The sequence below is a fragment of the Rhineura floridana genome, chromosome 7 (genome assembly GCF_030035675.1).
Source record: "Rhineura floridana isolate rRhiFlo1 chromosome 7, rRhiFlo1.hap2, whole genome shotgun sequence".
In the NCBI taxonomy this organism is placed as follows: Eukaryota; Metazoa; Chordata; class Lepidosauria; order Squamata; family Rhineuridae; genus Rhineura; species Rhineura floridana.
The window spans coordinates 42,656,172-42,678,943 of NC_084486.1; the positions used below are offsets into that span (position 1 = coordinate 42,656,172).

General features: G+C 40.5%; 1 protein-coding gene across 7 annotated transcripts in view; it reads left to right on the forward strand.

The window, feature by feature from the left end:
• PCDH15 (protocadherin related 15) overlaps positions 1-22,772 on the forward strand; it is a 605,264-nt gene that overhangs the window by 327,675 nt on the left and 254,817 nt on the right. For all 7 annotated transcript variants that reach the window (XM_061635350.1, XM_061635351.1, XM_061635352.1 and 4 more), the window contains 3 exons: positions 7,397-7,529; positions 10,985-11,064; positions 18,793-18,886. In XM_061635350.1, coding sequence (XP_061491334.1) covers positions 7,397-7,529; positions 10,985-11,064; positions 18,793-18,886 — 307 coding nt within the window. The remainder of the gene's footprint in view (positions 1-7,396; positions 7,530-10,984; positions 11,065-18,792; positions 18,887-22,772) is intronic.

Sequence of the window (22,772 nt, forward strand, 5' to 3'; positions counted from 1 at the left end):
TCATTTTTCCAGTCTTAAACTCAGTTCTGCAGCAATTTGCATTTAAAAAAAAACCCTCATGAAAATGTCTTCTATTACACACATTTTTGTATGCAGTTTTGACTAATGTACACATTTTGCAAGCAATTTCTCCTAATATAATGCATTTTGTATGTTATTTTTACTATAATACTTATTTTATGCACATTTCCCCTTGATGTATGCATTTTTTGCAAACAGTGGTTGGAGAACTGCATTGCAAAATTCAGATAAGTGTGACTTTTGAAGGATGACTGTGTTTCAGTTCTCATATTTTTTTGAAAAGTGCAAATCTGGTAAATTCAGCTTTAAATGCAAAGCGAATTGAATTTTTCCACCATCCCTACCAGACAGATGATTTGTAGAATGAAAGAAAGGACACTTACAAAACCCTTTGGCCCACCTTGAAAGTAAGGTAAGTGCAAAAATACACTGCAGCCTGTCCCTGAGGATGTCACTGGAATTGTATCTCCTTGATCATTTTCAAATACAATTTCTGAGCTCCTTAATTGATGAGAATGGCCAGAGGAGGAAAAAAAGAAGAAAATTTCAGCACAGCACTAATTTTTAAATTTACTTGCAGTGCAATCTTGCTTATTCCCAGGTAAATGGGTACAGTAGGGCCCCACTCATATGGCGGGTTATGTTCCGGACCCCCACTGTAAAGCAAGAACCGCTGTAAAGCAGAACTCATTGATGTCCCATCCAGAGCCAGAACCACGAGACTGAGACGCGGGTGCAATTAAATCTCATTTTATTAAAGTAATGGATACATCAAAAGCATTGTACTTCATAAGAAACACCTATACTGGCTCACTTGAATCCCAAACTACACTCTACACATGCTCTCTGACGTGTGAAGAAAGTTGACTCAGCAACCCCCCCCCGTGTGCTGCCAGCTTAAGTAGGGAACGTTTTTGAGCATATTCTCTGACTCCTTCGCAAGTCCTGTCTCTGCCCTGTCCACTTCTCACGGCGGCGGGAGCGAGGCGACGGGGGGCGTGTTTCCAACGGTTCATTGGAAGACACCTGCTCCAGAGTAGGCTCGAGGTCAGGAGGCTGCGTCATGCTGGTGGCCTCCTGAGAACTGCTTGGCGAGGGAGGAGTTGGCACATTCTCCTGAGCTTCCCCCAACGGCTCCTCTGCAACAACTGGGGGCGGCGCACTCCCCTCTTCTGAGAGCACACTATCAGTGGGAATTGGCTCAAATTCAGGCTCGCTTCCTCTCCCAAGGTCCTGCTCAGACTCAATAATTCCTGGGTCTTCCGCGCCCTCTGACAGCTGAGGCACCTGCAACTCATGCCTCCCCCCTTCCTGCCCCTGAAGAGAGAGCCGAGGCTCAACAATTGAATAGAATGGTGTGCGATACCCAAAAACCGCTGTAAAAGCGGAACATGCGCCGTATGAGTGGGGCTTTAGTCTAATTGCGTCTAATTGAGACCGCTGTATTAGCGAATTGCTGTAAAGCGAAGCGCCGTAAAGCAGGGCCCTACTGTATAAGATTGCATAAGATCCATAGTGAGAAGCAGTTGTTTCTGAATTAGAAATTAAATGGATCTTTCTGATTGGCAGAAAGATACGGCTTTTGCTGGCTCTTTGACTCAAGAAGACTCCCATCAATAGCCTTATCTCCACTCTCATAGGGAAACTTATAAGTTAGCTTCAGGTAACAATGTGTTATAAAATGGTAAATAATAGGCCAGGGGGATTGAGATGGTTTTCCTATGTATAACATAAGGTGGGGGCATGGGGCAAGTTCAGGCTTGTCTTTAGACATCCAGTGTTTGAGACTAATAACATACACAGGTTGTTTGCTACTGCCTGGGAATGGGAACAAATAGTAGCAGAACTTCAGCCTGGCTTTGTAGAAAGGGGGGCAACTCTGTTCAGTGGTTAAATCGATTTAGACTTAACATAGGGACAGAAATTATGTTCCTAATTCGTAACTCTTCATGACATTGGTCTGGCTCACATGTTGTTACCAACAAAACGCCCCAGTCCCTTTTAGGGATCCTGGTGGCTTGAGTTCGCTCCCAATACTCACCCCAATAGAGTCTCAGAAACGACGAAACAATGATGGAGAAGGAGTATCTTTATTGCTAACACGTGCACGTGGAGAAGAGGCCAGGCCAGTTCTGGCAAAACTATGCATTGCTGGCCTTTTTATCAGCTTTGTTATGTTAATTACATTAGCATCATTAGCATCATAACTACATCACTTTCATTTTCCATACATCACTTTAACCATGTCCACTGGTACCTTCCCCTCTCTTCCTAGTTCCATATTTGGAGTTGTTATTCACAACTTGTTTTTCCCATTTCAACCTTGGATGTTTCACTCATATCTGATACCTTTTTCTACAAACACAGCTGCATATTGCAACAAAGCCTGATTTTCCCAGCTATAGCTATTTTGCAAACGCAGCTTTATACAAACAATACCAGTCAGCAAATTAGCATTTCTGTTACACACACACAAGTAAATTAACTGTAAGTTCACTGTGCCACAATTCTTAAGTAAACCAAGCCAGAGTAAGTTAAAATGCATTTTAACTTAAACAAATAAAGTCCAGTATCACAATGTCACTTAGTTACAATAAATGATGTGAACGTGCAGAGGGTCGTGCAGGCTGCTGAAATTGTGGGTGCTTCACTTCTCCTGTACTCTTGTTGCTCCTAGGAAACATATCAGGGTCTGGCAACAATAACATTATGTCTGAATTCAGGCTTGTGGTTTATTTCTGCCCAGACAGAAATAAGTGGTAACCAAGATTTTTTCTTGGCTTACTGGGTTTAGACACAATCCTAAACCAGACCATGGCTTGTTTCCTAGCAGTGCAGCAGCAGCCCAGTTGTTCATATTTTAACTAGGGTTTAAATCGAGATGGAAATGAAACTAATATAATCTCTTTTTTTCCACTCTGAAGATGATCTCAATGTGGCATTGACTGGTGGAATGGAATTCTCTGGTCTTAATCCTAATAATGTTGGATAGGGGACATGCTAAATAGCTTCTTAATAATTAAATAGTTTTTTTCATAATTAGTTGGATATTGCTTCATCAACAAAACCTTGTAAAATCAACTAATGTGACTAGTAGAAAAAGCAAATTATTTGGGAATATTCTTAATGTTATTGTAGCTGTCATCATTGTCAATTATTAAATGTTTATACCCCCCCTTCTTCCCAAAGGAGCCAAAAATGGCAAACACTGAAATGTTAAAACAATACAATTTATAATAAAATGAAAATATGTAAAACATTTAAAATTAAACATTTTAAAACAATTTAAAACCATCTAAAATAATCTCTAAAAATATTTAAAGCAATCACTTGTCCGCACTCACTAATTTCAAGGTTGCCATGGCTAGTTATCTTTGAACCATCAAATGCTGGGTAAACAAGAATGTTTTTAAATTTCTCCTGGAAGTCAGTAATGACTTTCTGTCATATTGATAACTTGGAGCAGGAGCTGTGATGTCCACATGGAACCTGTATTACGGTCCTCTGTTTCTGCAGTGGCTGCCATTCTAATTTGCATGAAGCACTCGACAAGATTAAGGAAGTGTGAGAGAGCTTTTGATTAGTAAACTGTATGAATCTGCCTTACCAAAGGTTCCCTGAAATTATGAAATGGGCACTGGGGAGCTCTAGCATGAGCAAGTGTAATCTCTATATGTGGCCCATTAAATTATAAGAACATAAGAAGAGTCTGCTGGATCTGGCCACTGGCCCATCTAGTCCAGCATCCTGTTCTCAAAGTGGCCAGCCAGATGCCCATGGGAAGCCTACAAGTGGGACCTGAGTACAAGAGCCCTTTCCCTGTGGTTTCCAGCAACTGGTATTCAGAAGCGTACTGCCTCTGACTGTGGAGGCAGAGCACAGCCATTATGGCTAGTAGCCTATGATACTGTTATTCTCCATGGATCTGTCTAATCTTCTTTTAAAGCTGGCCAAGTTGGTGGCTATTACTGCTTCCTCAAGGAGCTGGTTCCATAGCTTAGCTATGTGCTGGGTGAAGAAGTCCTTTTCTTTTATCTGTCCTGAATCTTCTAGGCTTCAGCTTCTTGGATCTAGTATTATGAGAGAAAGAGGAAAAACTTCTCCCTATCCACTCTCTCCATGCTATGCATAATTTTATAAACATCGATCATCATGTCACCTCTTACTCACCTTTTCTCTAAACTAAAAAGCCTCAAATGCTGCAACCTTTCCTCAGAGTGGAGTCACTCCATTCCTCTGATTATCTTGGTTGCCCTTTTTGAACCTTTTCCAAATCTACAATATGGTTTCTGAGGTGAGTCAACCAGAACTGTACACAGTATTCCAAAAGTGTTTGCACCATAGATTTGTATAATGGCATTATAACATCAGCACTTTTATTTTCAATACCTTTCCTAATGATCCCTAGAATGGAATTGGCCTTTTTCATAGCTGCCACATACTGGGTCAAAATCTTTATTGAGTATCCAGTGTGACCCCAAGTTCTTGTTCCTGATCAGTCACTGCCAGTTCAGACCCTATGAGCATATATGTGAAAAGAAGACTTTTTGCCCCGGCATGCATCACTTTACACTTGCTTACATTAAATTGCATTTACCATTTTACTGCCTATACACTCAGTTTGGAGAGGTCCTTTTGCAGCTCTTCACAATTTATTTTTGTTTTAATGACCCTAAACAATTTAGTATTATCAGCAAACTTGGCCACATCACTACTTACCCCCAACTCTAGATTGTTTATGAACATGTTAAAAAGCACTGGTCCCAATACCGATACTTGGGGGACTCCACTTTCTACACCCCTCCATTGGGAGAACTGTCCATTCATCCTTGCTGTCTGCTTCCTGCTGTTTAACCAGTTTCTGATGCACAAGAGGACCTCTCCTCTTATTCCATGACTGCTAAGCTTACTCAGGAATCTTTGGTGAGGTACCTCGTTGAAAGCTTTTTGAAAGCCCGAGTACACTATGTCAACCAGATCACCTCTATCTATATGCTTGTTGGCACACTCCAAGAACTCCAATAGGTTGGTGAGACAAGACTTACTCTTGCAGAAGCCATGCTGGCTCTGCTTCAGCAAGGCTTGCTCTTCTATATGCTTATGTTATCTTTAACAATACTTTGTACCAGTTTTCCTGGTACAGACATTAATCTAACCGGCCTAAAATTTCCAGAATCCCCATGGATCCCTTTTTCAAGATTGGTGTTTTATTGGCCACTTTCCAGTCTTCAGGCACAGAGGCTGATCTGAGGGACAAATTACATATTTTTGTTAGAAAATCAATACTCACTTTTGACTTCATTGAGAATTCTCGGGTGGATGCCATCCAGACCCGGCATTTGTCAGTCTTTATTTTGTCTATTAAGCCTGGGACGTCATCTCTCATAATCACTATCAGCCTCAGTTCCTCTGACTCATTTCCGCAAACTTAGTTCAGACACAGGGATCTGCCCTATATATATCTGTGAAGACAAATGCAAGTAATTCATTTAACTTCTCTGCAATCTCCTTATCCTCTTTAGCACATTTTGTCATCCAAGGGTCCAACTGCCTCCCTAGATGGTCTTCTGCTTTGAATGTATTTAAAGATTTTTGTTGTTGTTGGTTTTATATTTTTAGCAATGTGCTCCTCAAAATTTTAGCATCCCTTATTGTCTTCTTGCATTTCTTTTGCCAGAGTTTGTGTTCCTTTTTATTTTCCTTATTCAGATAAGACTTCCAGTTTTTGAAGGAAGCCTCTAATAGTTTCTTTGCTCATTAACTGGGCTCCTGCTGGGAGGAAGGGTGGGATATAAATCAAATAATAATAATAAAAATAATAATAATAACAATAACCATGTTGGCATCCTCTTGGCCCAGGTAGTACCTTTCCTGATCTGTGGTAGATACTCCAGTTGAGGTTCTAATATTGTGTTTTTAAATAACTCTCAAGCATTTTGAAGTGATTTGACCCTCTTGTCTCTGACTTTCAACTTTCTTTTTACCAATCCTGTCATTTTGGGGAAGGTTCCTCTTTCGAAGTCAAATGCAGAGCTTGGAAAAGTTACTTTTTAAAACTACAACTCCCATCAGCCCCAGCCAGCATGGCCACTGGATAGGGCTGATGGGAGTTATAGTTCAAAAAAGTAACTTTTCCAAGCTCTGCTCAAATGTGACAGTGTTGGATTTTCTTGACAATTGACCATTTACTATATGTTAATTAATAGCACTATGGTCACTGCTCCCAATCGGTTTGACAAACAAACATCTTGCACCAGGTCCTGTGCGCCACTTAAGATTAAGTCCAGGGTTGCTGTCCCGTTGATTGGTTCCATGACCAACTGTTCTAGGGTACAGTCATTTAGGGTATCTAGAAATTTTACTGTGTCGTGGCTGGAACACATATGTAGTCATTCTTTGTTAGGGTAGCTGAAGTTGTCCATTCCTACATTTCCTCATTTGGATGCCCTCTCCGTTTCATTTTTCATTTCAAGATCACCCTAAGCATTTTGATCAAGGGGATGATAGAATGTCCCTAGTACTAAATTACTCTTGGGGCCCAGTCATCACCCACAATGATACTGTGGAGGCATCTGCCTCTTTGGGGGTTTCTAGCTTTCTGGATTCAATGCACTCTTTCACATGTAGAGCAGCAGCACCTCCAGTACGTCCTTCCCCATCCTTCCGATATAGTTTATATCGAGGAGGAAGCACACGTTCAACTCCACTTCGTCAGTAAAGTTTTTGTTTTTGGAAGGCTTCCTGTTTCTCATCACTGCGCTGGTTGCTGTGGAGTTCAGGACTAGCTTAGAAGAATTATCTAACAATTCACTTCAAACCTTGAACAGTTTTACTCAGGTAAGCCATGTATTTGGAGGCGAAAAAGAACAAAAGGTTTTATTTTCTCTGTCTAGTGTATTGTTTTTTTAAAAAATTACCCTAGGTTCTTTGTGTATGTGTGCGTGTGTGCGCGCCTTAGACTGGGGAACAGAAAAATTGGAGTCCTTACATCTTCAGAGCAAAAGATTATGGACATTTAGACAAGAATTGTTATTTCTGACAGTAGATTAGGAAAACGTTATAACTGGTTAAGTATGAATGTGCATGTTGTTTAATTGCCAGCTTTCATATTAGTCTTTATAATCTAAATCCTGGTAGAAAATAAGAAAAAACCTACATACAGCCTGTGCAGTCACTCCATGCAAATATGCTCTCAATGTTAGAGTGAATGGGTTGTGCATCATATGCAAGCAATTGCTGAACTGGGACTCTGGTTCATAAGGAGCGTTGAGTGCTTATTTCTGAAGTATAATAACATTTGCAGTTTTAGTGAAGGGGAGGTGCCGTGTTGGGAATTGCTTTTGACTGGGTTTTGTTTGTTTCCTTGTCATTGCAGGAGCTCCATCACTACTGTTTACATTGAGGTTCTTCCTCCAAACAATCAGAGCCCACCCCGCTTCCCCCAGCAGATGTACAGTCTTGAACTTAGTGAGGCCATGAGAATTGGTGCCATTTTGCTAAATTTGCAGGTACAGAATGCTTCAATGTAAGCATTTACAGAACTCTTTCTGCTTATGGATATAATGGTCTTGATCCTAGCTACCTTTGGTATTTCTAGGGCATGTTCTGGACAAACATTGCTCTGTGGCAGAGGTGGGGAACCTGAGGTCCTCCAGATGTTGTTGGGCTTCAACTCCCATCAGCCCCAGCCAGTATGGCCAGTGTTTAGAGTTGATGGGAGTTGTAACTGAACAACATCTGAAGTGTCACAGGTTCCCCATCCCTGCTCTACAGCATGGGCTTTGAATATTTCTGCCATCATTTAACTCTTTTCTTATTGGATTGCCTGTTGAGAAACGTCTGCATGTACATCTTAATATTCTGGGGAGACCTCGGGTGCATGGTCACTTCACATGCTGTGTTAGTTGGGCCTCTTAGACCTCATTGTTGCCCTACATGGAGTTGAAAATGCACCCTAGAACACACTAGCACACTCCTTTGGCTTCATTTTGTAGTGGACAATAGTGATAGACAAGCTATCACTGTTGGAGTAGGTTGCCCATCGTTATAGATTTTTCTCATTGAGAATCCCTGGAAAACGTCTGGAACACAGTTTGAACACTACTGCTCTACGCTGTCTTAAATGAAACCCTTTCATTCATTCATTCATTCATTCATTCATTCAACATAACAGCTTTTGTTACAGAGATGTTTTAAGATCTTTATTTGTCGCTGTTTAAAGGAATGAGATGTGAATACAGCATAATATACTGTATAGTGTTGCACAGTCTTTTCATAAGGCCTAGAGCAAATCCTTTGCATATGCAGTAGGTTCTAGGTTCAATCCATTGCATCTCCAAACAGAATTGAGAGAGACCTTTGTCTGAAAACCTGGAGAGCTGCTGCCAGTTAGTATAGACAATACTGAGCTAGATGGACCTGTGCTCTGATTCGGTATAAGGCTATACTTCAGTATAAGACTATGCTGTACTTCCTAACTTTTCAGCATTGACAATACTGCAGTTGTACTGCTAGCATATGATTACAAATACTAAATTGCTTGTCTCAGCATAGAGGACACTTCCAAAAGGAACAGCAATGATAAAGAGAAGGGAAGAAGAGGATTTTGATGTGTCCAGATAGCTCTTAGTTCAGTGACTGGCTATACTGTTGCTGTGGAAATGTAAGGGGTACCTTTAGACAGTGCTAGTCACTATTAGTGATAGGGAAAGGCAGGGCTATCACCTTTTCCCATGCAGAAGCCTTTAACAACATACTGGCAGGCTGCAGCTTTTCTCATCACAGTGTCTTTGTGCCAGCCAGCAAAACCTGATTTGGTTGAATATTTTTCTGTCAAACGCACAGAATCGCAGCCAATATGGCAATCATATTGCAGTACAAAACAATCCGGGGCTGTGTTGTACACAAGATTTGATTCCAGTAAGCACTACAAGAATGTGTTCATGGAAAAGATACCTTCATGTCCCTTGAGTAACCAACTTTTCCCCAGCTTGGCCTGTTCCTGGCATATTGCCTGACATGAATAATTTTATGTGCTCTATGTATGATGGCTCTATGTATATGTGTTTTTAATTGGTTTGTGGATTTTAGCTGTGTTTCTTCTACAGTTGTTTTGTATACTGCTTGGAGAACTCTTTGATCTAGTGGATTATAACTATTCTATAATAAATAAATAATTCTTGCATGAAAATAGAATGGTGTGCAAAGCTTTACCTGTGTAATTACTGTGTCTGGTTGCTATTAAATGCTCTGTAGCAGGATCATTACAATATTGGCAGTCTTAATCAGGCAACTGAATCAGAAATATGGAAAGCAACTGTCTGGATGAGCCTGAGGTTATTTGACTGGTACAAATGTCTCCCTTACATATTAAATGACTGATAGTCAGTGCTACATGCTTGAAGAACTTGATTTCTGTAAATCCTGATGCAAACGGACCTGATTTGCAAACTTTTGCACAAAAGTGTGGATCAAAATGTAATTGTTCTTCAGATTTTGCACATCTCCAAATACAGTGATTACAGTTCTTGTCTGAAAAAACATACAAAATGTGTTAAAATATATCTAGGACTTCATATATTGAAATAATATATGTAGTTAAATATATATTTTGTGATAAAATATGTATTTAAATACAAATCTTTATGCATTTTTAAAAAAATGCAATTAATGTGGAACAAGATGGAATAGACTTTATAAATGAACACATGTGAAATTGGTACTGACTAGAAGCAGACTGATCCATCCATCCATAGTCATTTCTATACAAGGTTTACTTTAAAACAGTTACTTACAGTCCAATTCTAATTATGTATTCTCGGAAGTAAGTCCTATTGAATTTAATGTGGCCTACTCCAAAGGGGGGGGGGTTAGGTTTGCAGCCTAAGTCAAAGTAATTCATGTTCATTTTGCAGGAAGAGGGGGGTAGAGTGCAGGATACAGGTTTAGTTGGTAAGCAGTAGCCAGAAGTGGCAATGGTCAATTCTAGGCCACTTGTGGGTTATGAATACAGAAACCTAAACACAAGTGCTCACTCCAGGCTTCAGCACTATAAAAAGGTCAACATTTCTTGCCAGTCATCTGATCTCTATGACTTTCCTGGCTTATCAAAGTAAAGCTTATGGTGTATACCTTCATAATTTAACAGATAGGTTTCAAATTCGTGAAATTAAAAATAAGTTTGGAAGTTTGGGGGGGAAACAGCATTGTTATTTATTTGTTGCTTTATTTGAAAACAACAGCTGTGGAACTGGATCACATTTGTATTACACTTGGAAATACTAGGATCAGCCAAAGTTAAGCACTTTGATGTCCCATTGATTTCACATGCTTCAATCAATGAACTGGATCGTGCATTATATTCTTAAAACAGATACAGTGGGGTTTTCCCTAAATGCTTACTGGTTGCATGATCTTGTTTAATTAATGGCATTATCTAATAATATCTTCATCCTTTTCAAACTAATTATTGTCCAGTATGGTTTTTAATATCGCATATGTTAAGAAGGGCCCAAATGAGTGCAATATTTAAATGAAGCTATCATGTTTTTCTTTAAGGAATGTAGTAATAAATCCCTACTGAGTTATCTTGAAAATTAGCTGGAGAATTTACTGCCTATTGAAAGCTTCCTTATTACCTCTCGTTCTGTCAGTCATTGTTGATTAAAGCTTAAGTATGCAAATACTCTAATTTCCTGAAATCCCAGTAAGCAATTATCATGCTTATGAGAGTGCACTCTCCATGCAGCCAAAACGCAGGCACTCTCCAGAGAGGACAAACACATACAATCAGTTGATCTAGAATTAAAGCTGTCAAATGTTTAATTGTTATGAAAGAGTTGATTAGCATTTAAAATGTGTTGTCCATCACTACTGAGGATTTTTTTTAAAAAAAAAAGATCCTTATAAAAATGAAACTATTGCAATCTGTAACATGCCACTTATTTGTGTTGTTCTTCTGAAGGCAACTGATCGGGAGGGTGACCCTATAACGTACGTCATACAGAATGGAGATCCCCAGCAAGTATTTAACCTTTCTAGAACGTAAGTAGAATAACCATTATGACAGATTTTTCAACTTCCCAGCCCAGCTGAATATGCAGATTGTGTGGAAATAACACAGCTTCTAATCAGAGGTATTCAGCTGTGTGAAGCTGAACTCTCAGACACGAATGGGAGCTCTGTGAATGGTACTGAACTTTGAAATTGTACACCTGAGACCATTTATTTATTTTAAATGTTTGACTAGGTAAAACCCACTGAGATGGAAACTTCCATTATATGAGTGACCTGGGATTAATTAGAAGCCTTTAGACTTGCCAGGTTTCTGCTAATGACAGTGACATTTTTTTACTTACCGTTTCTTGTCTTGAAAATGAAAAGTGATGCAGTGAAAAGGAAGACCTTTTGGGGCTATTGTTTGAATTCAGCACCAGACATTCCAGGCATTACTAACTGAGAAAGCTTTTAGCTTTCCTTCCAAATTGATGCCACCTTAATTAGTGTAAAGAAAAGCCATGGAGCAGTGAAAGCGTATGTACTAGAAATAGGGAAAACTTCTTTCCTTTTAGAACCTGTCATTGGCAAAGCTATTATTTGCCTGAATATTAATTATAAGAATTGGGAAAGGAATGACACGGAAGGGGGAGAGCGAAATTATGAAAAGAGTAAGTAGAGACTTATGATTATGTTCTTAAAGCTCAACAATTGAGCTAAGCAAAAATAAAATTTAAAGGTATTTGTTCACTACTGTGAATACTGGTATAAGCAGAATACATACTAAAAACTGAGGATGCTGCAATAATCTAGAAACTTTTCCCCAAGCTGATATTGTAGTTCTGCTGCTACAGATGATTATCCAGAAGTTCCCTTCTGTCCATTTCTATGCAATTCACTTTCCACTGTAGGGGAAAAAATATTGGGATCTGGATGTATAAACTGTTGCGCAAGATAGCTGGAGAGTTAAGAATGAACAAACCATTGAAAGCCAAGGACAGCATTGTACTTTTCAATTAGGCTGGGCTGAAAATGCGTCCAACTTTTGTGGAATTGTTTGTTTTCTGCAAAAGGTGGGGATTGGGTGTTTTTGGAGGGAGGTCAGGGAGAAATTTATGTGCCAGGTGGCAGAGGGTTACAGTTGGTTTTTCTTTTAACGCAAAAAAAAGCTTTGCCATCCATTCAAAAGGTGATGCGCCTGCAATAAGCAACAGCACCTTGGTGGCATTTCTCACTGAGAATGGCTCAATAGGAATGACTCCATGTTATGATGTATCATTGTCCCAGGGACATTCTTGCTTTAAAAAAGGAAAGATAACTCCCCCATTGGACACCTTTATTTTGCCAGAATTGTTTTTAAAAGGCTGACTGCAGCTTTCTTCCGTATATCTATTGTGGTAAACTCTTTCCCTGAAAAGTATTAGAAATTTCTCCCACCCCAAATTCACAAAAATCCCTGACTCAAAAGTTTGAGCCAAATACTTTGGGCCAGCATTACTTTTTGATATGCATTTAGATGTGCACCTATTAAAAGTAATGAACTGCATCCATACTTCCAGGTGTATCGCTGTGAAAAGTAATGGGCAACATCTGAATGCATATCTGATTTATTCCTGCAGTCCCTAAAAGCAAGGATAGCTGAGACACTCTGCAGAGGTTTTATGGATGTTTAAGCCTATGAGGTAGAAACATCTACAGAATTAAAAGAAAAGCGAGTAAGGGGAAAATGTTTCAAGAAAACCTGTTCAAAATATGTGATATAATATTATGGCAGGTTCTCTCCAGTGATCTGTAAGAAAAGAGAAGTGCATAATTTTTGATGCCAACTAGCATGACCACTTTTAATAGGTATTACTAATTAAATAACTGTCATCTGATTCATACCAAAAGAAACATAAAAACAAAATATAAACACCATAGTGTTCTTCTTGGGTCACAGCTCCATTATATGTCAAGAAATGGTAATTTATTCATATTCTAGAATAAAAGAATTTGAAAATACCCCATTTGCAATCTAGCACCAACTTTAGGAAATGGGAGACATTGACTGAAAATGTCAGAAGATCCAGGTCATATTGTAGGTCCTTGGCTCTTCCATGTTTCTGGGACGGAAGACACTGCTGCTGGGAGGACCTGCCGCATGGATTCCTTTCATGTGTTCCAGATTTCACACTGTTTTTGGAACATCACATCATCTCACATCCTAAAGATCAGAAGGACATCAAGTTGAATCCCTTAGCAACTGTATTCTTTGGACTAAAACAGGAATGGGGAACCTTTAGCCCTGAGGCCGAATGTGGCCCCCAGGCTTCTCTGTAGGGCCCTCAGGATTCTGTGCAGGCCACACCCCCTACAGGCCCTGTTTTGCATCCTCCTTGAGTGTTTTTCCTGGCTGAAACGTGTCCTTGAATTGTGATCATGCATCTTGCTTCCCTGGAAGGAGGATAGAGGGGTGTTTGAATATGTGCAGAGTGGTAAGCGGCGGTAACACAGCTGAAGCTCTGCTCACAGCCAGAGTTCGATTCCAACGGAAGGAGGAAGTTGAATCTCCAGTAAAAGGGGTCGAGGTCCACTCAGCCTTCCATCCATCCGTGGTCAGTAAAATGAGTACCCGGCATATGCTGGGGGGTAAAGAAAGGCCGGGGAAGGAACTGGCAATCCCACCCCATATATACGGTCTGCCTAGTAAACATCGCAAGACGTTACCCTGAGAGTCGGAAACGACTCGCACTACAAGTGCGGGGACACCTTTACCTTTTTTAGAAACCAGCTGACTATACAAAGGTAAAATTCACGTTAATTAGTCCACCTAACCTTGCCTCCAGCCCATCCACCAGCTGGCATGTGGCCCATAGAAGGTTGCCCAAAAATGAATGTGGCGCTCAGGCTGAAAAAAAGATTCCCCACTCCAGGCCTAAAACAATCCTATCACACTATGATCTTAAAAACCTGTTGGAAAATACATGTCAAAACTTAATAGAGGAACTTGTCCCATTACCCAGTCTTTCTGCTTTCCTCTGATTGTGAGACTTGGCTGAAGTAAAATACTGTATATACACATACATCCACACCAACACACACACACTGTTATATTTTCAGTTAGTTCATTGGACTCATAGAATTATAGAACAGTATAGAATTACTAGAATAGATAATTGATAAGGCCATCAAGTCCAACCCCCTGCTCAATGCAGGAATCCAATCATAGCATTCCTGACAGATGGCTGTCCAGCTGCTTCTTGAATGCCTCCAGGGTCGGAGAGCCCACTACCTCTCTAGGTAATTGGTTCCATTGTCGTATGGCTCTAACAGTTAGGAAGTTCAGTCAAAATCTGGCTTCCTGCAACTTGAGCCCATTATTCCGTGTCCTGCACTCTGGGACAATCGAGAAGAGATCCCCGCCGTCATCTATGTGACAACCTTTCATGTACTTGAAGAGTGCTGTCATATCTCCCCTCAGTCTTCTCTTCTCCAGGCTAAACATACCCAGTTCTTTCAGTTTCTCCTCACAGGGCTTTGTTTCCAGTCCCCTGATCATCTTTGTTGCCCTCCTCTGAACCTGTTCCAGGTTCTGTCGAGTGGCAAGCTTCCTTGAACTATGGGGTGGGCCACCACAAGTTATGTGGTTCCATGCACAATTATAATCTAGCCTTCATTTTCTCTAGGTGTATGGCAGGATAACGAAAATAAAAAAAAGCTCAGAGCAGATATATGTTGTGTGTATGCATGCTTTTGGAAGTAGAAGTAGTTTGGTAGTACTGCTTATGCATGTCATAGAACTGATCAATCTAAAAAGAGTTTTTTCTCTACTTCTCTTGGGGTTACAGGAATTCAGAGAAACCAAATAATTAATTCTTGGATGTGGCTTCCACAACTGATCACTTCTTTAATGATCAAGCAAATCAGAGAGGCTTGAAGTGCAACTGGAATAATTAATTTTGGACAGAGCTCATAGTTTCAGAATCTGTCATGACTACATGAGGACAGGTCCATCACTGACACAATCCTCTACTAGACATATGGAGCATTGGTTGCACTTCATCAAGCAATAGTATCAGGTGAGGGTCATGAGGACCAGGGCCGGTTCTAAAGGGCAGCCAGGTGGGGCACTAGCCCGACGGCCCCTGGAGCTACAGGGGCCCCCTCTGCTCGCCTTCTGTGATCCATGCCCCCACGTCCCCCACCTACCTGTCTGCTGTCTTTTACCATTGCCCTTAACTAAGATGGCAGCCACAGTTTCCCTAAGCTACTGAAGCCCCTGCCGCCATCTTAGTTCCTCTTAGGGAAACCACGGCCACCATCTTCATTAAGGGCAATGGTAAAAGACAGCAGACAGGTAGGTGAGAGTGTATGGGGGGCGTGTGCATGTGTGCACATGCGTGCGCGCGCACACACGCAAACATGCTGGGGCCCAGGGCAAGCTGATGCCCAAGGGTCCTGGCATTCCTGGAGCCGGCCCTGATGAGGACTGAGAACAAAAAACCTATATCCCATGGAATTCCTTTATAATAGGGTCACCAACCTTTTTGGGCCACATTTTGAGAGTGTGCTGGGGGCACCAGTCATAAAATGGCTGTCACAGGGTAGTGGCATAACACAAAATTAGAGAGTAGTCACGGTTAAGCTTTTCCCATAATTGTATTTTCCCACTAGAAAACACTTGGCCTGTTGAATTTCTGCCTGCCATGCAGCTGTTAAGGGCAGATGAACCATGTTTTTCCCCAGTGCCAACCCAAAGTCTAGGCTGCCATCCTGCACCTGCATACCTGGAAGCAAACCCTATTTAAACCTAAAGAGACTTTGTACTGTTGTTGTTATGTGCCTTCAAGTCAATTATGACTTATGGTGACCCTATGAATCAGTGACCTCCAAGAGCATCTGTCATGAACCACCCTGTTCAGATCTTGTAAGTTCAGATCTGTGGCTTCCTTTATGGAATCAATCCATCTCTTGTTTGGCCTTCCTATTTTTCTACTCCCTTCTGTTTTTCCCAGCATTATTGTCTTTTCTAGTGAATCATGTCTTCTCATTATGTGTCCAAAGTATGATAACCTCAGTTTCATCATTTTAGCTTCTAGTGACAGTTCTGGTTTAATTTGTTCTAACACCCAATGATTTGTCTTTTTCACAGTCCATGGTATGTGCAAAGCTCTCATCCAACACCGCATTTCAAATGAGTTGATTTTTCTCTTATCCACTTTTTTCACTGTCTAACTTTCACATCCATACATAGAGATCGGGAATACCATGGTCTAAATGATCCTGACTTTAGTGTTCAGTGATACATCTTTGCATTTGAGGACCTTTTCTAGTTCTCTCACAGCTACCCTCCCCAGTCCTAGCCTTCTTCTGATTTCTTGACTGTTGTCTCCATTTTGTTTAATGACTGTACCGTGGTATTGATAATCCTTGACAAGTTCAGTGTCCTCATTGTCAACTGTAAAGTTGCATAACTCTTCTGTTGTCATTACTTTAGTCTTTTTGACATTCAGCTGTAGTCCTGCTTTTGTGCTTTCCTCTTTAACTTTCATCAGCATTCGTTTCAAATCATTACTGGTTTCTGCTAGTAGTATGGTATCGTCTGCATATCTTAACTTATTGATGTTTCTCCCTCCAGTTTTCACACCTCCTTCATCTTGGTCCAATCCCGCTTTCTGTATGATATGTTCTGCGGATAGATTAAACAAATATATACAGTAAATGCTTAGAGTCCCTGGTCTTTAGCTCCTACAAAGCATGCCTAAGCCTCTTTGTAAAGTTTTCACATTTGCCTTTTGGGTGGGAAGGGGGATTCATTAGCATTTACGCACACTTATTGTGTAGTTATATTTGCGGAAAATAATTTCTAGGTGCTATCTGATCTCAGGCAAACTCATCCCAGAAAAGATGCATCCTGGTTCCAAGGGGGGGGAAAGGGCAAACTATGGGGATTCCAAATACTAGAAAGAAAAAGCAGGAAAAGGGCAAAACAGCAGCTCTTTAGGACCCCAGGGATTCCTATTCCCTGGTGTCCAAACAAGTCACTTCTCAGTCATGGCTCTGACTTAACTCACTGGCTAATAACACTGACCGGCAGGAGTAGCCAGACTGGCTCATTTCACAGAAATCACTTTGCAAAGTACCTCTACATTTTGCTCCATAACTTCCCAGGAAGACTAGAGACTTACTTTTTTTTTTTTAAAGGAAGCTCAGATTCCGGGCTACCTGCTGGAGGCACCACTGAAGGCGACAGGTTGGCAACCCTCGCTTTCTAAGCTAAAAGGGTATCTCACGAAGTAGGGGGGAGGAGCTAAGCACACTCTCTGCCTCTCCATCAGTCAACACAGCTGTGTCAGATGGCTCTTAAAGAACCAATGACAGCTTTCCACTTTGTGCCAACTTCCCATACATTCAGCAGATAGGAGCTGAGCAAAATGGAAACATGGGGATAGGGACTGCCTTTCCGCATGTACAGCTCCACATGTAAACGTTTGCTAGCCAGTCATACAAGTACTCAATACATAGCAGCACAGATAAAGGGAAGTCTTTATCCATTGTCTTCTGCGAACCCTGCGCCTGAACAGTTGGTCATGAATTCTGATATCCAGTGTGTCTAGTTGGGTGCAAAATCTGCACTTGTTACAGTGCTTATATAGATAAATTAGGTGAGCTATAAAGAAAATGCACAGGTTACTCACAATGGTGTAATAAAAATGCCCTTGCCTTGACAGTTCTGATCTTCCACATCAGCAGAAGTTAATGAAGAAAACGTACTTGCCTTGTAACTTTCTCTCTGAAAATGGTTTTAGTCTATTCCCAGCACTTACTGGTGTGTGTGTGTGTTTAATGTGCAAACAAAATAGAAAGTACTTGTCTGCAGTTCTCACAGAGGAAAACATTTCGCTTTGCTTTATTTTGCTTTGTATCACAACTCCTTCCCAGTGTTTATGATAAGATTATGTGGTTTTTGAATGGGCAGCTGTTTAATGACAAACACAATATGTGATTTACAGTTGTTATTCTTTATTGTTAGTAATGGGAAATATAATGAATGATATACTGATGAACACACAAAAACGTAATACTTTCTCCAAATTGACTTAAGTTACAATTCTAGGCACAATTGCTGAGCGAGAGGGGGAAACAACTGGAACTCTGCCTCACCCCCTGTGCATCACGCTAGATGGGAGTTTATCTGTCACTATCAGCTTTTTCTATATGTATAAAGCATGGAGAGCCAACATGGTGTCCTCCAGAAGTTTTGGATTACAATCTCCATCAGCCCCAATTATTGGCATGCTGGCTGGGTCTAATGGGGAGTCCACATGGGCTACCCCTTGTATAAAGCAGCTTTAATCTTAATCTATAATTTGACTGAAATTGTTGGCTCTCGTAGTTTACTGTAGCCATTAAAACCATTCTAGTCAGGGAGGTCCTGTGGTTTTGATACTATTGTTAGTGTATTAAGTTATCTCTTGTGGTTTGAGACAGCTGTGCTACCAGCTCAAGGCTTGTTGTATTAATGCTGGGATTATCTGTCATATGATCCTGTAATATAAAATCTCCAAATCTCTCCTATGATCCTAATTCATGCATATATCTGCAGCTGTAAAGCCTCAGAAACACACCTTTTTACCAACCTCTGCTCCAAAGGGGGGGGGAACTAAGCAGATTTTAAAAGGCAAGTAATATTTCCTAAAAGAAAATCATTCACTAATACTACCAACCCAGTGGCATATAAATATACTTTTTAGGAGCTATGTTTTGATATAGCATGCTTTTTTGTTTTATTGGCAGATCCGGGCTTCTAGCCTTAGGAAAGCCTTTAGACCGAGAAAGCACTGATCGCTACATTTTGATTGTTACAGCCTCAGATGGCCGACCAGATGGGGTAAGTTTCTCACAGAAATGTAAGAACATGTTTCTGAGACCAAAACAATGGAGAGCTAAGAGCAGTGCAGCCAAAACATCTTAAGTGCAAGTACTATGTTGACCTGTCTATAACCTTCAGCAATTCCCCTTTATGTTGGAAGTTTTGTGCAAATGCCTCCAATGTACTATTTTGGAAATATAGCTGCAACTGAAATGATTTGTGTCACATACACACACAGCACACTGCGAGGGACACCTCATGGGGTGCATCTTGTGGCTGTTCCATCTCACTGGGACCAGCACACATCATTTTTGAACATTCCCCCTTGCAACTCTGTGAAACCATATCCTGAGATGCTTGTTGTACCTTATAAAACATTTTACCAGAATCTCTACAGAGAATTTGCACATGACAAATATAGTTGGTTTGATTTCCCCCCCAGCACTGGGGAAATCATTTTGAAATGTTTTGTGACAAATCATAAGGAAAACTATAAAATGCTTTCTTCCACTAGCTAGGGTGTGAAGAACATGTTTACAAATTAGGTTTGCTCTTGAGGTATTGCAAGGTTTTGCTTTGTTTCTCATGGTATTTGTTAACTGTGGCCATATAATTGACTGCCACTGGCAAGAAAGTTATCTTAATACTTTCAGGTAATCTTTCAATTATTGGCTAATACTACATTTCCCTTAAATGCTGTCAAGTTAGACTGGACTGTGGTCTTTGTTTGGATTATGGATTGCACCACTTCTGCCTTTTTTTAAAGCCCTAGTAATTCACAGTCACTACAGGAAATAAAGAATAATTTTGGTAAATTGAGCTATTGCTTATAATGTACGATTTCTGTAGCCTTTATAGTGCTCAAATTAAATAATGAAAGCATTTATGATGACTTGCTCATAAACCAATAATAATCTGTTAACTGTGTAATCAGTGTGTCTTGCCCAAGTGTGCATAAGGAGGCATTCTCAGAGAGGTGTTCTGAATGACAGAGGACTGCCACAAAAAATGGCGACCGTGTCTTTTTCTCCTCTTGAACATCTGCAGATACTCAATATGTGATGTAATGTTTCCCTATCCCTAAAAGCTACAGTCAGTGGAATGGACCCAGGGAGATTTACAGTGTGATCATGTCACACAGGGATAATGTTTTGGTGGCAAGCCTGTGTCTGCTGTAGCATTTAGTTCTGTCCTTTGGAGAATAAGGGTTGGTTCTCATATAGCGTGGTGTAGTGGTTAGAGTGTTGGACTAGGACCTGGACGACCAGGGTTCAAAACCCCACTCATCCATGAAGCTTGCTGGGTGACCTCGGGCCAGTCACAGTCTCTCAGCCTAGCCTACCTCACAGCGTTCTTGTGAAGATAAAATGGAAAGGGAGGAAAACCATGTATGCCACCTTGAGCTCCTTGGAGGAAAGGTAGGATATAAAAATGTAATGTAATAAGCATGTATGCTATTTTCTCTGTCCCTAATTGCTGCGAACTGAATGTGTGACTGCATCGAAAAACATTGTGCATGTGAGACAAAATGAAAGCTCTTTTTGTGGTGTTAGATTCATGATTACTCATTCATACATGCAACTCATCACTTGATATAGGCTGCAAGGGTAAACCAAACTCAAGCACAGCTTCCTGGTTAACAAATGGCACAATCTTTTACATAATCCTTTCAAGCTTCTTTGTGAAATTTTCTTTTTTTCTACTGACTGTAAGATATAGACTGTAAGATATAATCTACCAAGTACCATCAAACAGACAGTACTGTGCCCGTCTGTCGCAAAACACATATGGGAGTTTATTTTTATGTCATTTTCTTCTTCTTCTCCGGAAGAATACTTATTGGGGTGGGGGTGAATGGAATATGAAAGAGCTGTGGATTTTGTCAAATAAACAATGAGCAGTAGACTAGATTCTATCCTGCCATTGTTCATTGAACTTTCCTGCAAAGTCCATGTAGACTATAGATTTTTATTTGATGATTACATGAAAAAAACAAAGATAAATGTACCACATATGTGTATTCTATCTGGGGACTTTCTCAGTTCAGTATGCAAAGAGTTTTCTGTAATAAATATATCATTACTGAAGGAGAAAATCTGTCTGAAGTTCACCTTCCATATAGTAGCTTTTATGTTTTAGTTCTTTTACCTTTATTTCATTTTGAACAGAATGTTTGGTGAGCATAACAAAATATGCTAATTTATCAGACTTGCAATTGCATTTATAGGGGCGTCAGCAAGACTGTAATGAACTACAGTTGCTTCAGTTGCTTCATCCTGGCTAGTTAGCTGTCACTGTGGTTACACCTTTTCAGTGGAAAGGTCACATTTGCATCTTTGTTTCTAATTACCACATTCTACTTTCAGGCTGTACTTCCAATATGTAAAGTAAAAAAAAAAGAATTGAGTTTTCCATCAGTAAGATGTAGCATCCAAGTGTACAAGTTCAGGATCTTCCCTTTCAAGCAGTGCATCATTTTCTGGCCTCTTAGCATTTTACTTTGAACATCTTACTCTGTTGATGAATTCCATTTGCCATCTGAATATATGGCTGAGAATGAGCAGGAAGTAGAGCAAGTTTTTAAAAGTACAATGGCACAATCTAGTTGCACGTAATAACTAATGGCTCCGGAAGGGAACACGGATCCCATCTCCCGCACGAAAGATGCACCGAGTTGGTTCAGTGGGGTCCGAATGCGCATTGCAGTGCACATCCAGATACGTCGGTGTGGAAGCCTGCTTATGCATGAGGATCTCCCTTGCTGGATCAGGGTATGATTTGTATACCAATGTATGAGGACAAAAGTGCTATTCAAAGCTCCTTTTAAGTTCTCATAATAGAATATTTTAGGTTTTGCCTGAAATTTTCCTTCTCAGTTTAGAGATAATTTCTTTTCTCTAAACTAGATGCTATTTAAATCGATACATTTGCTTAACGTCAGAGCTAAGACCACTTTCATTCTGATGACAAAGAATTCTCTCATTTTTTATTTTAATTTACATAGCAGTTTACAATAGTTAGATACAAATTACAGAAGTCTCTTGTTTCGTTTCTTTCTTTTAAAAAAACTTATGTTCATCCATTTGCTCAGTTATTGGGATATTTTACTTGCACATACATTCTTTGTTTAACTTTTAAATGATGCCATAATTTACACACAAAACAATTTCTGAGTCTTGTCTAATGCTATTATGGTACCTTTTCTAATTCTGGCTTAGTGCCAAACAAGAGTGTAGGAGTGGCCATGGTAAGGTACCTAAAGATTTTATAACCCCTTATCTTTGCTTATGTTTCAACATCAGTTTCAAAGCCTGGTTTGCACATTGTTTTAAGCCAAACCATGGCTTAGCACAAATGCGCAAGTGTGTGAGCTCTTGGAGAGCAGATCATGGCCACTTTGCTCCTCCCCACTCATTCTACTGATGCACTGTGCTGAGCTCAGCTATGGCTTAGCTTAGCATGTTGTCTGACTCTGGGCTCATGGTTTAATTCTCTCTAGACCAGCCTTTTCCAACCAGTGTGCCTCCAGGTGTTGTTGGACCACAATTCCCTTCTTTCCTGACCATTGGCAATGCTGGCTGAGGCTGATGGGAGTTGTGGTCCAACAGCATCTGGAGGCAAACTGGTTGGGAAAGCCTGCTCTAGACTAATCACAAGCTGTAACCAAGGTTTGTCACATGGCTTATAGTTCATGGTTTCTCTGGGAAAGCTAAACCATGAGCCCAAGTTCGAATGACATGGCTTAACTCAGAACGACCAGGGAGGAGCAAAACAGCTACAATCTCCGCACCTGGAATCCTTGTGCTTACCTGCCCCTCCTTCCTTTGTCTTCTTCTTGGATTGTCTGATGGAAGAGGAGACATCTTTGTCTTTGTTCTCTCTCCTGAGCCATGAGGGCAATACC